We start from the raw sequence: 15025 nt of genomic DNA, 5'->3' as shown, positions 1-15025 counted from the left end.
GAGAAAAGTTGAACATTTGTGCGAGTATGGTTAAAAAGTTTAGTAGTTGTCATAATTGCCAGTAGTTGGAGCTATGGGTTTCTCGTGGAGTTCAGCTAAAAGAGTGCAACTTTTATTTGGTCATGTCACAGGTTACTCAAGACGAGAAACATTTTTATGCCGCATGGCTTCGAACTGTGCTTTTATGTTATGGCCAGAATATCTTTGTAGTACGAATGATTACCAATATTTAGTTGCATTAAAAGATGCTACGTACGGTGGTGGATATAACATGTTTGGTGTGGATTCAAGCGAACCTAGCATTTTTCATATAGAGTATATATTTCTACATAATATTTACAAAAATTTCAACAAAAATTAAAGTGCGAAATGATAATTCTAGTAGTTTAATAAGTTCAACGCTAAGATTTTAAAGATCGATCACATCAAACTCAAATTGTATGGATCAACCTCTAGGCTCCATGTACTAGGTAAAATTGATGAATGATAGATGGATGCTCGTAAAGATGACACGTGGCAGTAACAACAGGTAGTAGTCAGAAAATAGCCGACACCGGTTACGAACATGTGACCAGTGTTGTGTGAGTTCCGAAGACGATGGAACCGGAGACGAAATTTTGAAAAGAAGATATCGGTTGGAGAAGTCAGCATTCAATGAGCAGCCCTCACAAAGGATCTTTACATTTATACTCAAATGTGATGCAGCCATCAAGATGAGTCTTTATTCATATTAAAGAAGAGCTTGATTTGGGGATCTTGTCTCCCCGAATTGAGCTATAAATAGAAGAATTTGTACTCATTACAGACACGAAATATCTATACGTCAAAAAGGCTAAACTGATTCTTATTCTATTAATAACATTCTTTATTTCTGCTCGATACACTGTTCTTATTATTGCTCTATACACTGTTCTTATTATTGCTCCCGGAGAAGCTCATTTCACAGTTAGGCTTGTATTTTCTTCAAGTTTCTTTAATTAATTTATTTTTGTTCTTAGTTATTTTATATTCTAGGATCAAATTAATTCACGTGTCTATAAACCACATTACAAATTCAACTATACCGCTTTACGTGTAAACACTCTAGTTATATATCCAACCCTAATCACTGAGTAATATTATTTCTGTGGAAAATATAGGACTTTTTTAAGGTAGATAAAGATTGCATATTCCTGCAAGATGTCACATATTCACCTTGTAAATTCTAAAACTCTGCACTAGCTTCCCAAAATTATCCTTTATTTTGTATCTAAATCTAATCAAGACAAGTAGACTGCTTGTTATAACATGTTGTCTGCTTGATTTTCTAAGTAGAGTTACATTTACCATGAGCAATTACGTATAATTATCTCTTTAATGACTTGATTGTATAAGTTTTTTAACTATCAGTAGGGGTGTTCATAAAAACCCGAAAAATCGAACCAAATCGACCAAAAAACTCGATACTTTTTAGGTTCGATTTGGTATTGATTTTGAATTTTAAAAACCGATCAAATTTGGTTTGGTTTTGGTTTTAATAAAAAAATAACTAGAAAAAATCGAACCAAACTAACTATATAAATAGCTATTTAAATTTATTATTATACCTATATATATATATATATGTATATTTTTATATAAAGTTTATAATATTTTATGGTACATATTAGTCTAGTTCTTTGCTATTTTAATAGTCTAATTCTTTGCCTTTATATTCTAATTTGATTGGTAGTTTTCTTTTACTAAGTACAAGAATTTATTTCATGTTAAAAATAATCGATTTTTAATTGAGTACTTAAATTATTCATACTATTTGATTCAATTATCATCAATATATCTTGGTAAATGATAGATTTCTCAAAGAGCAATTGGTTTGATAGTGTTACGTTGAAAATGTAGTCGCTAGATATCATTATACTTACGTGTATTATTAACCACTCGGATTGAAGAGCAGGTATTAATATTATAAATTGGTGTATTTCGGTTAAAATATCTGACGTAGAAAAGCCTTGGGTAAAAATAGCACTAGGGCCAGTTATTTTACTTAAAATTAATTTTTTTTTTTGAAATACGAAATTTTATGAATAAGGGAGAAACTTCATGAAAGTAAAATTAATGATTCATATAAATCGCTTAATGAAAAATGTCCCGAAGAAATCCAACGAGTAACTAATAATCCTGTTATACAGAAAAAAGTAACTATTATTGCCACACCCCGACCTCAGGGAGCGCGACCGACGCTCAACCGAGTAAACCCAGTCGAGCAAGCCTAATTTTTATCAACCTCTCATCATTACTCATTCATGATTTACCATAACATAATTAGATCTTGACTTTCAAATTGAATACATTTGGCTCAATGGCCTAAAATTCTCATCATGATGGATACATAGCTTTATAAATAACTGTAAATACTGCGAACATAAATACATGATAAAACTCAAAACTTTAAGTACATGACCCACAGTGTACATGGAGCTTCTATGATAATAGATACCTAAGTACATAAAACGAACTAGACTCAAACACCCACTAGAACTGTAGCGGGCTCACCATAAGCTGAGTAGTGAAGAAGATCCATATCATCTAGTAGAAGTATACCTGCATCCATTAAAAGATGCAGCGCCCCGAGAAAAAGGGACGTGAGTACATGTGGAATAGTACTCGTATGTAAGGCAGACAACAACATATGAAAATACGGTAATTCAAATAAGAGGCAAATGAAGTATATCAAGAAACTGTGAAACATCTCATAGAATCACATTTTAAGTCTTATTATACTTACATCATTCTAAACTTATTTTGAGAACAATTGAGCCATATAAATTATGTGTGGGATACAAAATATAATGTAAATGTAATAACATGTACGAACAAGGGCAGTGAAAGTGGCACCTATTGCTCGTGTTGGCTATGCGTCTCACTAGACCGTCCATAGTGTTCACCCATAGGATTCATTTATATTATACACCTATGCATTTCATAGACCGTCTATAGGATTCATTCATAGTATACACCTATGTGTTTCATAGACCGTCCATAGGATTCATTCATATTATACACCTATGCATTTCATAGACCGTCCATAGGATTTATTCATATTATACACATATGTGTTTCATAGACCGTTCATAGGATTCATTCATATTATACACTTATGCGTTTCATAGACCGTCCATAGGATTCATTCATATTATACACCTATGCGTTTCATAGACCGTCCATAGGATTCATTCATATTATACACTTATGCGTTTCATAGACCGTCCATAGGATTCATTCATATTATACACCTATGCGTTTCATAGACCGTCCATAGGATTCATTCATATTATATACCTATGAGTTTCATAGACCGTCTATAGGGTTTATTAATATTATACACCTATGCGTTTCATAGACCGTCCATAGGTTTCATTCATATTATATACCTATGCATTTCATAGACCGTCCATAGGGTTCATTCATACCTTACTCCTATGCGTTTCATAGACCGTCCATAGGGTTCATAGCACATCATTATGCACATGGCCAGATATAAACTCAAAGCAACATGATTAACATTACATTTAAGGTCGTGAGTTCCCGGATCATTGGAATACTTCACATGCTCATCATGGAGAAACACAGCTCATTACACTAGCACATGCATGGTGAATCAATAAGTCGATTTCAATGGCACATGGCCCAAATTTTTTTTCCATAAGATTCATCATCATTTAGCATAGGGTATCTCCCTTTCATCTCGTTATTCACTCGCTTGTCATCTTAAGGTCATTAGTTAAGTTCATGATTCTTGGGGACTTAACATCGAAGTCATTTGCATTTATTATTTTAGAAGCATATATACTATGATTGAAACCACTGGAACATACAATGCCCCATAATTCCCATTTTGGCAATGCGGCCACATTTCATGTTCATACTATCACTTTTTTTTTCCATGGGTGACCATAGAACATAAGAGCATTTAAAACATTTAGGAATACCATAGCCTTTACTCATAAGAACGTAGGAGCTTATAACACATTGGAAACAAAAGTACAAATATGTTCATCTTATAACCTTTCACACCATATATCACTTCATTCGTACTTTCAACCACTTATAACATCATTATTTTATTGGCTCTCTTGGCCATACATATGATTCTGCTTTCATGACACAATGGCCGTATGTATTTCATATTCCACGCTTTCATTCTTTACTTTCAAGGATTATCATCATAAACATCAACATATAGAATATTCCGGAAATCACAATTTTAAGTTCATTAGAAATGAAGACTTTAAACACAATGGATTTCTTTCCAAGAAATGGAGTAAAATTATTAGCAATCAAAGCGCGAGTTAAAAATCATAAACGAGTAACACACCATTTATTCTCGAAATACTTTTTCCCAAAAAGAGCAATACACAATTTCAATTCATGAATATGTAAGAACTCAAAACACATTGGAAATACTTACAAAGCATATCATTAGTTAAAACAACCACATTTGGGCATGACTTGAGTACATAAGCTTTTAGGCAAATTTATTTTCGAAGTCATTTTGAAACAGTTGAATCAAGGCTCATTTCATAACCTTTCTCATATCATTCCATTTCATTGGCACCATTGACCATAAGTATAACTTTTATTATTGGCAGGTGGCCACACTTTACATCTCCAACCCACTTCTTTCACTTTCCATCATCTTTATAGATTATCAACAATAAGGCATTTATAATTAAGACTTTAGGTACACATATGAGCAATTAAGAGTCTTAAGCACATCGAGTTTTTCTCATACAATTTGGCATCATAACTTTCATTTGAAACACAACTCCAAGCCATAATATTTTAATACACAACCCATACTTTGAACACATTCCCGAAGGATAACATAACATGATAAGAGCATTCGAAACACATATTGACATATCTGTTTCAGCACAAAGCTTATTCGGAATAGTCAATTTATAATAACAACTCGGGACTTACAAGAACATTGTGGGATTCAATTCTAAGAGAGAAGTTTAACCAACATACCTTTCTTGAGCTTTTCCTAGATTACTACACGTCCTAATACTCTTAGCAATTTCCATATATAGGAAGATAGCGAAAATCGGATAATAATTAGAAGGATTCTCATGACATAAGTGTCTTGAAAATTTTGTCCAACACCTACTATGCAAAATCATCTACAAAGCTCTACAATGATAATACCTTCTTCCCTCAATCAATTTCAGCAAGAAACCACCCAAAATTATTCAACAACCCTACATACTACTTCCTAATGTCACATGCATGGTCTATCTCTAACCCCACAACATACATAAATCAGTAACTTCTTCCATAAAACTTAGGAGAGTGACTTACCCGGATAGATAATGGTTTAGGGAGTGGCTTCCATGACTCTTGAAGATTTTGGGCAAGATTGGATGAATAAAATTGCTAGATCTTCTCCCTCTCTCTCTAAGATACTCTCACTTCTCTCTAAAAATATGAGATTTTATCTTGTAAAATGATCCCCTAAGACCTTATATCAAAATAGGGCCGGATAAAAAAGATTTCAAAAATGAAGGTATTATCATTGTAGAGCTTTGTAGATGATTTTGCATAGTAGGTGTTGGAAAATATTTCAAGACACTTATGTCATGAGAATCCTTCTAATTATTATCCGATTTTTGCTATCTTCCTATATATGAAAATTATTCAACAACCTCACATACTACTTCCTAATGTCACATGCATGGTCTATCTCTAACCTCACAACATACATAAATCAGTAACTTCTTCCATAAAACTTAGGAGAGTGACTTACCCGGATAGATAATGGTTTAGGGAGTGGCTTCCATGACTCTTGAAGATTTTGGGCAAGATTGGATGAATAAAATTGCTAGATCTTCTCCCTCTCTCTCTAAGATACTCTCACTTCTCTCTAAAAATATGAGATTTTATCTTGTAAAATGACCCCCTAAGGCCCTATATCAAAATAGGGCCGGATAAAAAAGATTTTAAAAATGACCCCCCCCCCCCAAGTCAATTATGTGATAGCAGAATCACTATGTGGACATCATAATCGTTTTGTGGGCAGCAAAATCGATTATGTGGCCAGCAAAATTTTTTATGCGGCCAGCAGAATGATTATGCGGCCAGCATGATAGTTATGCGGCCAGTAGAATTATTTTTCAAAATTTGCCTATTTTCTATTCTACTCCGTGACGGATCTGTGGTCCGCGGAATAATTTTGCGGTCGTATAATGGATCGTAGAAATGCCATTGCAATAATTTACCTCTAACTCCCTAATGCATTGTACAACCCAAAAAGTCCGTACCGTGGCTTATTTTCTACAATTCTCAAACCTATTAGCCTGCCTCGGCACCACAAAATCTCGGGTTCTAGGTAAAAAATTTACAGGGCCTTACAATTATGCCTTTTTTTGATGAATCATATAGTTTTACGATGTCATCAACTAACCCGATCTCTCTTTCCAGCATGTCCAAAGTGAAAGGATCATTCAAAGCACACTAAAGGCATAGGGCAAAAGAGCTTAGAAGGGTGACGGGGGGGAATAGTAAGATATGAAATCTCTTAGATAGAAGCATGTTTGATGACGGAACGAGGAAGATTGAGCAAGGCAAAGGAGAAAGAAGTTGGCCCCTCTTCTTTGCCGCCGCCGCATATGTAGAAAATGAAGTGGAGAAGGAAGAACAACCATTTGACTTTGGCACATGAGGTGATCTATGAGTTTTTAATCTTCCTCTTTATGTATGAAATTACAGATATATAGTGAATGGACGAGCTCCTTCAACTTCGCATGTGTTTGGTAGTGTATGTCTCATATTTAAGAAAAAAATCGAAAAAACTAAAAAATCGACAAAAATCGAATCGATAAAAAACCGACTTAATTGGTTTGGTTTGGTTCCAATATTTGAAAAACTGACTTACTTGGTTTGGTTTATTTTTAGGGAAAAACCGATCCAAACCGAACCATGAACACCCCTAACTGTCAGTGTGTAAAAGTTAAACTCATTAAAAAATTTAATGACGCTGCATAGAAGGTGAACATCGACTGTTGGAAAAAAGAAGAAGAAAAAAGAGTAGCAGGAGAGAACAAAGAAGGAAAGATGGAAAGTAATTAAAATAAGAAAAAGAGATATAAAACATTTATAGTCTGAATTTTCACCTGAATCCTTTCCTAACTTACTGCTAGGGGTACAAAGAAAACCGATAAACTGTACCAAACCGATAATCCGAGTCAAACCGGAAAAAAAACCCTGATGTGGTTTGGTATTAGAAAATAAAACCCGACCATAATCAGTTTGGTTTGGTTTTAACTAAAAAAAGCCAAACCGAAACCAAACCAACCCGATAGTACATTTATATAATTTTTAAAAATATTTTATACATATAAATATTTATTGTAATCTAATTTATAAATAGTTTTTAAACTTTTTCACAGTTTTATCCTTTAACGTATTATTTCAAGTTTAGACTTAACATTCTTGAATGGTAAATAAATTTTAAAGCCCATAAATGTAGTAACTCAAACAAAGTTCAAAACAATACTAATGCTAATAAGAGAAATTCAATTCAATACTAGGAATGACGCTAGTGTTGGATAATTATTTTAGTTTTACATTGGTTTATAATGAAAATGCATAACTTAGTTTATCTTTTTCTTTAGTGCTTAGTTATGTAATTAATATTAGTACTTATTAGTTATACTTATTTTAGCATAACCTATATAGTATTTTTAGATTATGTTAATTTTCATTATGGCTTATTAATTAGCAATATTTGTTTTATGTAATTTTATTATTTTATCTTTGTTATTGAATATTTTAGTATAATGATATGACTTATCTCATATTATTGTGTTGGTTTCTTGGAAAATACATTATATAGTTGTATTTTACTAGGATTTAAGAAATATTTTGACCACAAGTTACATATTTTATGCTATGAAAACTTTACCAAAAAAAACCCGAAAACCCGAGAAAAACCGAAATTGAAAAACCCGACTTTGTTGGTTTGGCTTGGTTTATAAATTTAAAAACCAGACACCATTGGTTTGGTTTGATAATTGAAAAATCCGAACCAACCCGATCTATATACACCCCTACTTACTGCCATGGAAAACTATCACATTAGTACAAGTAAAATCAGAAGTTTAAACTTTGAAGTATGTAACACAGTAGTAACAGTCTATCAGCACACAAAGAATTATCTCAACAAAGTTTAGACATTCATTGCAAGCTGCAATTCTGATGTAAAAATTCCTTCTCAGTTTCGAAGATACATTGTAGAACTGTCTTTGCGGTAGGACAAAGACAAAAAAAAAAAAAAGAAAAAAAAAAAGGCATCTGAAGTACCCTACTCTATCAAATTCACAAATACTTCGCTATGGTTGATCAAAAAATTTATGTACAGTTGATTCACTCATTCTCTTCAGTAGCTCTCTCCATTCGAGATTTTGATTTCTAATTTCTTGTTCTTTGTTGCAATTGAGCATGCATAATGGCCATTGCAAATCTAGTTTGAATATCTATATGACAAAAAATTTAGAACTCTGAGCACATAGTATGCGTTGGCCCTGTGTGTACCATAAAAAATTTAGGCACTGGCTCCCAAATAACAATCATGAAGAAGAAGCTCAATATGGATTCTTGCTTCTTCACGTTGGTAGTTGCTCTTTAGCTCGTTGCTGTACTTTCTGATAGAGCTCAAGTGTATCTGCATGGCTGGAGTCGAGACACAGAGCTGCCTCACAGTCTCGAATAGCAGATGTGAGGTCACCCATTGAGTCATGAAATGCTGCTCGAAGATGGAGCACTTGTAAGTCTGGCTTGAAAGAAATTGCCTTTGTTAGCTCCGCTATAGCCTCGGTTTCCTTATGGTCATCCATCAGAACTGAAGATAAGATATTCCCGAATTACTTTCTCAGTTAGAAACTTGTAGCAAAGTACATTATTAAAACACATTAGGACATTTTTTTTAATTTTTGTTTGTTGTCATTGTTACCTAGCCTTGAACCCTTGACCTAGTAGGTAGGAGAGAAGTCCCCAACCACTATGATCAAGGATGGCTGGTAAAACACATTAGGACATAAGGTCTGCAATAAGCGAGATACAAAGTGGGAGAGGGGAAGGCAGACACAACGCATAGGGTTGGGCCTTTGTCAGAGCAAAATCTTTCATGTTATGTACTAATCCATGTTCAACAAGCTACTCTACCACTTCTAGGTCAGTTCACTAAGCTGAATGGCCTAGAGTCTAGGTGTTCGAAAACATTTTACAACCTAAGGGCAGAATAATGCCAAGATGAAAAAGGAGAGGGACTGAGTTTAACTATCGTAATCTCAGACAAGTTAACCAAGGAAATGTGACAAAAAAACTTATTTTTCCATTCTCAAAAAACTTTGATCAGATGATTTGGCATTTTTTTAAGGCCATTGAATACCAAAAAACTCAGAGATGCATAAAGGTCTTGTTCCATCAACCAAATAGATATGATAGTTGGGACATCAATTCCTATATACTGATGCCCCAAAAAACAAAAATAAGGAAAAGGTGACATTTTAAGACAGTAGTTAGATATTCAAGCAAAATAGCCTGGGGACTGTGAACCTCTAATAGCTCCTCCGATAAGAAACTGACAGATGAATTTGATGCTGTGCGTCCTAAGGAGAGTAGCATGATGATGATATGCATTGAGCTTAAAGAAAGAAGTGAGGATTCATATCGCCGATCCCAAGGCATATTTGTCGTAGTTGTTGTGTCCTTAGGAGAGCAACTACTCAATTCTTCGGGAATTGTAAGTGTAGGACTTTATGTAAGTACAATTTAACCCAGCTTTTGATAATTAAGGGGCACAACTGAAAAGAGCTTCAGCTCATTTTCTTTGCACAAATATACTATAAATTTATCAGTTAAAGTGCAGAGTCACTTTAATCCTGACTGCTGTTATGCAGTTTTACACAATACATTCGAACGACAATAATTTACAAACTGCTGTTGTACAGTTTTACGAATGCTTGGATGCAGTTACCAGTCATTCAATTGGAAAGCATTCTTTCCAAGCAAGAATCTTCTTCCAAATTGGTCTAGAATTAGAACCGTGAAATACAAGTAGAAATATCACGATTCATGAAATTACTAGACTAATTTTACTTCTGTTAGCACTACTTATGTCCACCCTGTGGGCCCTGAGACTTGGTTGGACAAGAAAAGTTCAAGTGAATTCAAAAGAACAATCACATAATGCCCATGGCAATCATGAGCATACATGATGCCGAACCATGTTGGTTTACCATTTGATGATCTTTTAGACATTATAAACATGTTAAAGGAGAGGACTCATGGAGTTTGGTTAAACCTCACCAGAACCCGAGGAAACACAATCAATCACTCTGTACTCAACTAGTATGGCATGAGAATAAGCCAAGTGTAACTTACCAGCTGCTCTGTATCTGTATGGGTACGTTCGGAGAGGATCTAACTTTGTTGCCATACCAAGGTCACTTTTAGCCATTTCACGATCACAGTATTCTGAGCGCTTCTCATAAGCAGATGCATTATATTTTGCCTTCTCAATCAACTTTGTCATCTCATCATATGCTAATTTCCTCTGATCTTTTAGATGGTAAACACGTGCCAGACCCTGATGGGCTCGCGTATGCTTAATATTCAGGGCATTTGTGTAGCAATCAATTGCATTATCTAGCTTATCAACATCTACATAGACACTTGCTAGATTACTGAGAGCCTGCAGCGTGCATTGTAGTTTTCAAGTAAGTCTCTTGTTCCTCAAATTCATGCATTAGTATCTTACTGAAAGGAACACTCACCTGGCCTTTCCGAAGACCATCTGAGGGGCACCTAAGAGCTTCCTCAAGCAGTTGTATAACATACAATGAAGATTCAGAATCAGGACTTGTTTCTGATAACACATATGCTTTAAGGAAAAAAGCTTCAAATGATCTCTGGATTGAGATTGATTCTTCAGCTTTAGCAATTGCTTCTTCACGATAACCTGTGTCATATAATATCCATCCTTCATAGACTAGCCTTTCATGCTCAGAGGTTGCTTGGTTCCGTGCTTCTCTCAAACTACGCATTGCTGCCTTGTGGCTGTTTAATCTGTAAACAAGTGCAAATCAGTCCCGGGTGCGTAAAGAGAAACTACTCGATACTCCTCCCAGTTATTCACATTCAGCTTCTCGAGTATGAGACAGGGAGCTAAGCATCTAACTTATACAATCACTCACAGATTTCCATTTTCCTGGACAAAAGTATCTCACTGAGGAAAACTAGATAGTATTGATATTATGCAGTTTATCAATGGCTTTAAGCCCCTAGAGCTTAAATTTCTTTAGAGTGGCTGAAAGGAAATAGAACAGCACATAAAGATGAATTGGACCAAACATGATTGTCAACAACAGAGAAACTAAAATGTATGTAAATAATAAATGCATACCGTAGAAGCAGGAGAGATTGCCGGAAGCGTAAGAGACTCTTCCCTGGGTCGTTGGCTAACATATGATGGACAACAGCTAAGGAGCCAATATCATCTACAGAAGACCATCGGTCATATAGTTGCATCCAGCAGTCAGCCTGACTGCACGGCTGAACATTATGACTTAGAATCTCTACCAAGTGTGCACCTTGCAACTTCCCATGGAACATCATGTAACGGGGATTTAAAGTCAAGAGTGCCCTTACATCCCTTAAAGCTCCTTCATAGTCCTCCAACACAATTAAAAACCAAGCACGAAGCTCTAGGCAGTCTGGAGATATCTTAAAGCCAAGTATCATGTTAATCTCAGAAATAGCTCGACCAAGTCTATTCTCCTCTGCCATTGAAACAGCTCTGTACTTGTATGGATAGGAAAGAGTTGGATCCAGTTCAGTAGCTGTGCTCAAATCCATTGTCTTTTCTTTTCCTTGACAATACATTGATCGCTCCTGATACATCCACCCAGAAGGTGTATAATCAGATACGAGGGAGTTCATCAACTTATATGCCTTGTACATATGGCCACGCTTGTACTTGGATCTGGCAATTCCTACCAAGGAATAAACATGACCAGCTTCAACAGCTGCCTCAAACCATTTCTGTGCATCCTTGTACTCTTTTCTTTCAAGCATCACACAACCTAATTGGTGGAACGCTAGTTGCTTCTGCCAGCCTTCACTTGCACATTCTCCCATCCTTTCCAACAGCATAACCGTTGTATTCGATTTCAAGTCATCCTCCATAGCTGATTGGCTCAGAAAATAGTACAGCAAAAAGGAAGCATGTCCTATGTAAGCTAATCTGTCTTTACCTTCTGAACTGCAGAAGAGCCTTGACACGTTTGGATTGTGCATTGAATTTGGGAGTTCCCTTAAAAATACCTGTAAACATGCTGCCACTAGAAGATATGCATTCCCCTCCAGCCCATATTCAAAAAGCAACATAGCAGTATCCATGTCAAAGACCAAAGATGCTAAATACGCATCACAAACAGACTTCATCCCATCGCAACAGAACTTGTTGGCTAATGACAGGAGCTCTAGGACAATGTCTGGGTCGAAAGAGTCCACGCTTTTTGTTCTGCTAAACATCTCAGCAGCTTTCATCCCCTTTGCGGAAATCTCATTTTTTGAAAAATTTATTTTCTCCCTTCGCGAGTCAATGAAGCTACCATACAGCATAGCTTCAAATGGCCTAGAAAGTGATGCTATGTTAAATCTCCTACACCTGATCTCATCATCTCCAATGCAAAATGACATGTCAAAATCCTCGTCCTCCTCATCGCCACGACTCAATGAAGTGGAGCATTCTTCATCCATGTAAATTTCAGTATCCTCATCTTTTCTCATACCCCTGTCACACATACAAGGATCAGTAGCTGATTCAGGATTATAACCTGCCACCAAAGCACTGCCCGGGCATTCCATGCTTCGGCCACAACAATCCATGGCCGATACACCAATCAACTCATCCTCCCTTCGTTCAAACCTCAACCAGGCAGAAAGAACAACCTTGGAATGCACATCAACGGCGTGTAGCCTAGCTGACATAAGGCACCTCCTAAACAATTTAGGATCTGGTAAGCCCCTAAATATGGCACATTGCTCAAGATACATCCTTGACTTATCAAACTGAGCACAACCCTCCATCCTACGATACACATCAGCTAATGTCTCCACAAAGTTCATAGGTTTGAGACAAAACTCAATCTGGGGCTCAAGTTGATCCGTTTTTGGTAGGCCATAACTGGCAAAGGCTTCAGCTAAAACAACCGAATTAACCTCATCTTTTGATTGAACAGCTTGAAAATTACTATTGGATCTAGACCTAATAGAATTTTTTGACAACAGGTTTTGTAAAAACTTCTCACCTACACCCCCACCCCCACCCCCACCCCCACCCCCACCATCATATAGACTGATTAAGGGCATAAACTTGTGTTCCCTTACACCCTTCCATCATCTTCAAACTACGCATTGTTGTAAAAATGTTATGTTGCATATTCCTTCAAATTCAAGATTCTCTACCAATATAAACATAAATATTCTAACGAAAGTATTACGCACAATAAAGAGGTTTGTCACACACACAAAAAGACTCGAATTCAAGATTCTTCACCAATATAAACATAAAAAAAAATTCTAACCAAAATATCACACGCAATAAAGATCACAACTTTACAAAGAAATCTCACCTGCAAACACCACCCTTTAAGGTAAACAAGAAAGAACAAAAATGAAGAAATAATACAAAAATAATGGTGCTGCAGGCTATTTTGGGGACTAACAATAATGGGTCCTTATTATTATTTTTCTATTTCCTTCCAAAACCTCACCTTTTTCTGGGGGAAAAAAACGAAAAAATCGAGTCTTGGTGGGTTTTATTTCAATTACTTTACCTGAAGAAGATATAACGAACTCAACAAACTAATTCTTTGTGATAGATAATCATACGTGTGTTTACAGTGTAATAATAGGTTTGGTTTTTGTACAAAGAAATGGGTAATGGGTATATGTAAAAATCCGTTAAAATTGGAGAGCCGCTGAAAGAGGAAAGTTGTATTTCAGCGCGCCATCTTTTCCGACAATACCCGCTTTAACTGACCCGTACCCGTTGGGCTTGTCGGATGAGTTCATCATTGGCGCGTACGTGATTCCTTTATTGGAGATTTAGGAAAAATAGCACTTTTGGTTCCTCGTTTATTGATAAATTTTATTTTTAATCCTCTTAATATACGATTTAACACATTTAACTTTTAAATAGTTAAAATGTGTATTATTGGTCCATTTATATGGAGAATATGTTATTTTTGAATTATTTTTAAAAATATATTACAACAAATATGGAGGATTATACTAACTTAACATAATGCATGAGTAATTAAATGGTAGAACGATTAATAATTTTGATAATTTGTGAATATTTACAATCAAAAGGATCAAATGTACATATTTAATTAATTAAATATTAAATGTATTTAGTCAAATATCACATGGAGTACATATTAAATAAGTTAGAGGCAAAATGCTCTATGTTAGAACCACATTATGTATGTATTCTTTGTCAGACGAGGTTGAAAAAGAATTTGTTTTGGTTGGCTCTCAACATAAACTTCAACATAGCTAATATAAGCTTCAATTGATTTTACCAAAATAATAATAATAATATTTGCTGCTCTGAATATCTAATATGGCATTTTGCTGAATGTATTAAATTGTACATTACTAATATTCACATAACGATTGTATGCATTATTACTTACCGCATAAAAATAATTATTATTCGTTGCATAATTTTTGTATAATTGGTTTGTGAAACAAATGATCCACAAGTGAATGTACAGGAATGGAGGATGAACATAGTTCTTTCTTTATTTTTTTTGACGAGAATATTGTGAAAAAAAGAAAAAAGAAAGGGAATGCGAGAAGGGAATCAAAGGATAGTGGATAATGGATAATGGAAAATGAAGTGTCCTACTGGTATGCCCATGGCCCAACATTTTATAACCTAAATGAGACCGATGGAATTTAGATTGTTTATTTA

The 15025-nt window shown here is 35.2% G+C and overlaps 1 protein-coding gene across 1 annotated transcript; it reads right to left on the bottom strand.

Annotated features, from left to right (window-relative positions):
* Window positions 1-8191: 8191 nt before the first annotated feature.
* On the bottom strand, window positions 8192-14089 carry LOC104090243 (ethylene-overproduction protein 1). The gene is given in 5 exon segments (XM_009595302.4): window positions 8192-8878; window positions 10423-10732; window positions 10815-11106; window positions 11444-13393; window positions 13395-14089. Coding segments are annotated over 5 exon segments (2877 nt in total). The 5' UTR covers window positions 13484-14089; the 3' UTR covers window positions 8192-8642.
* Between the last annotated feature and the right edge of the window lie 936 nt (window positions 14090-15025).

The sequence above is a fragment of the Nicotiana tomentosiformis genome, chromosome 7 (genome assembly GCF_000390325.3).
Source record: "Nicotiana tomentosiformis chromosome 7, ASM39032v3, whole genome shotgun sequence".
NCBI lineage: Eukaryota > Viridiplantae > Streptophyta > Magnoliopsida > Solanales > Solanaceae > Nicotiana > Nicotiana tomentosiformis.
Note: the sequence above shows the minus strand (reverse complement) of the source record. Positions and strands in the feature narration are given on the sequence as shown.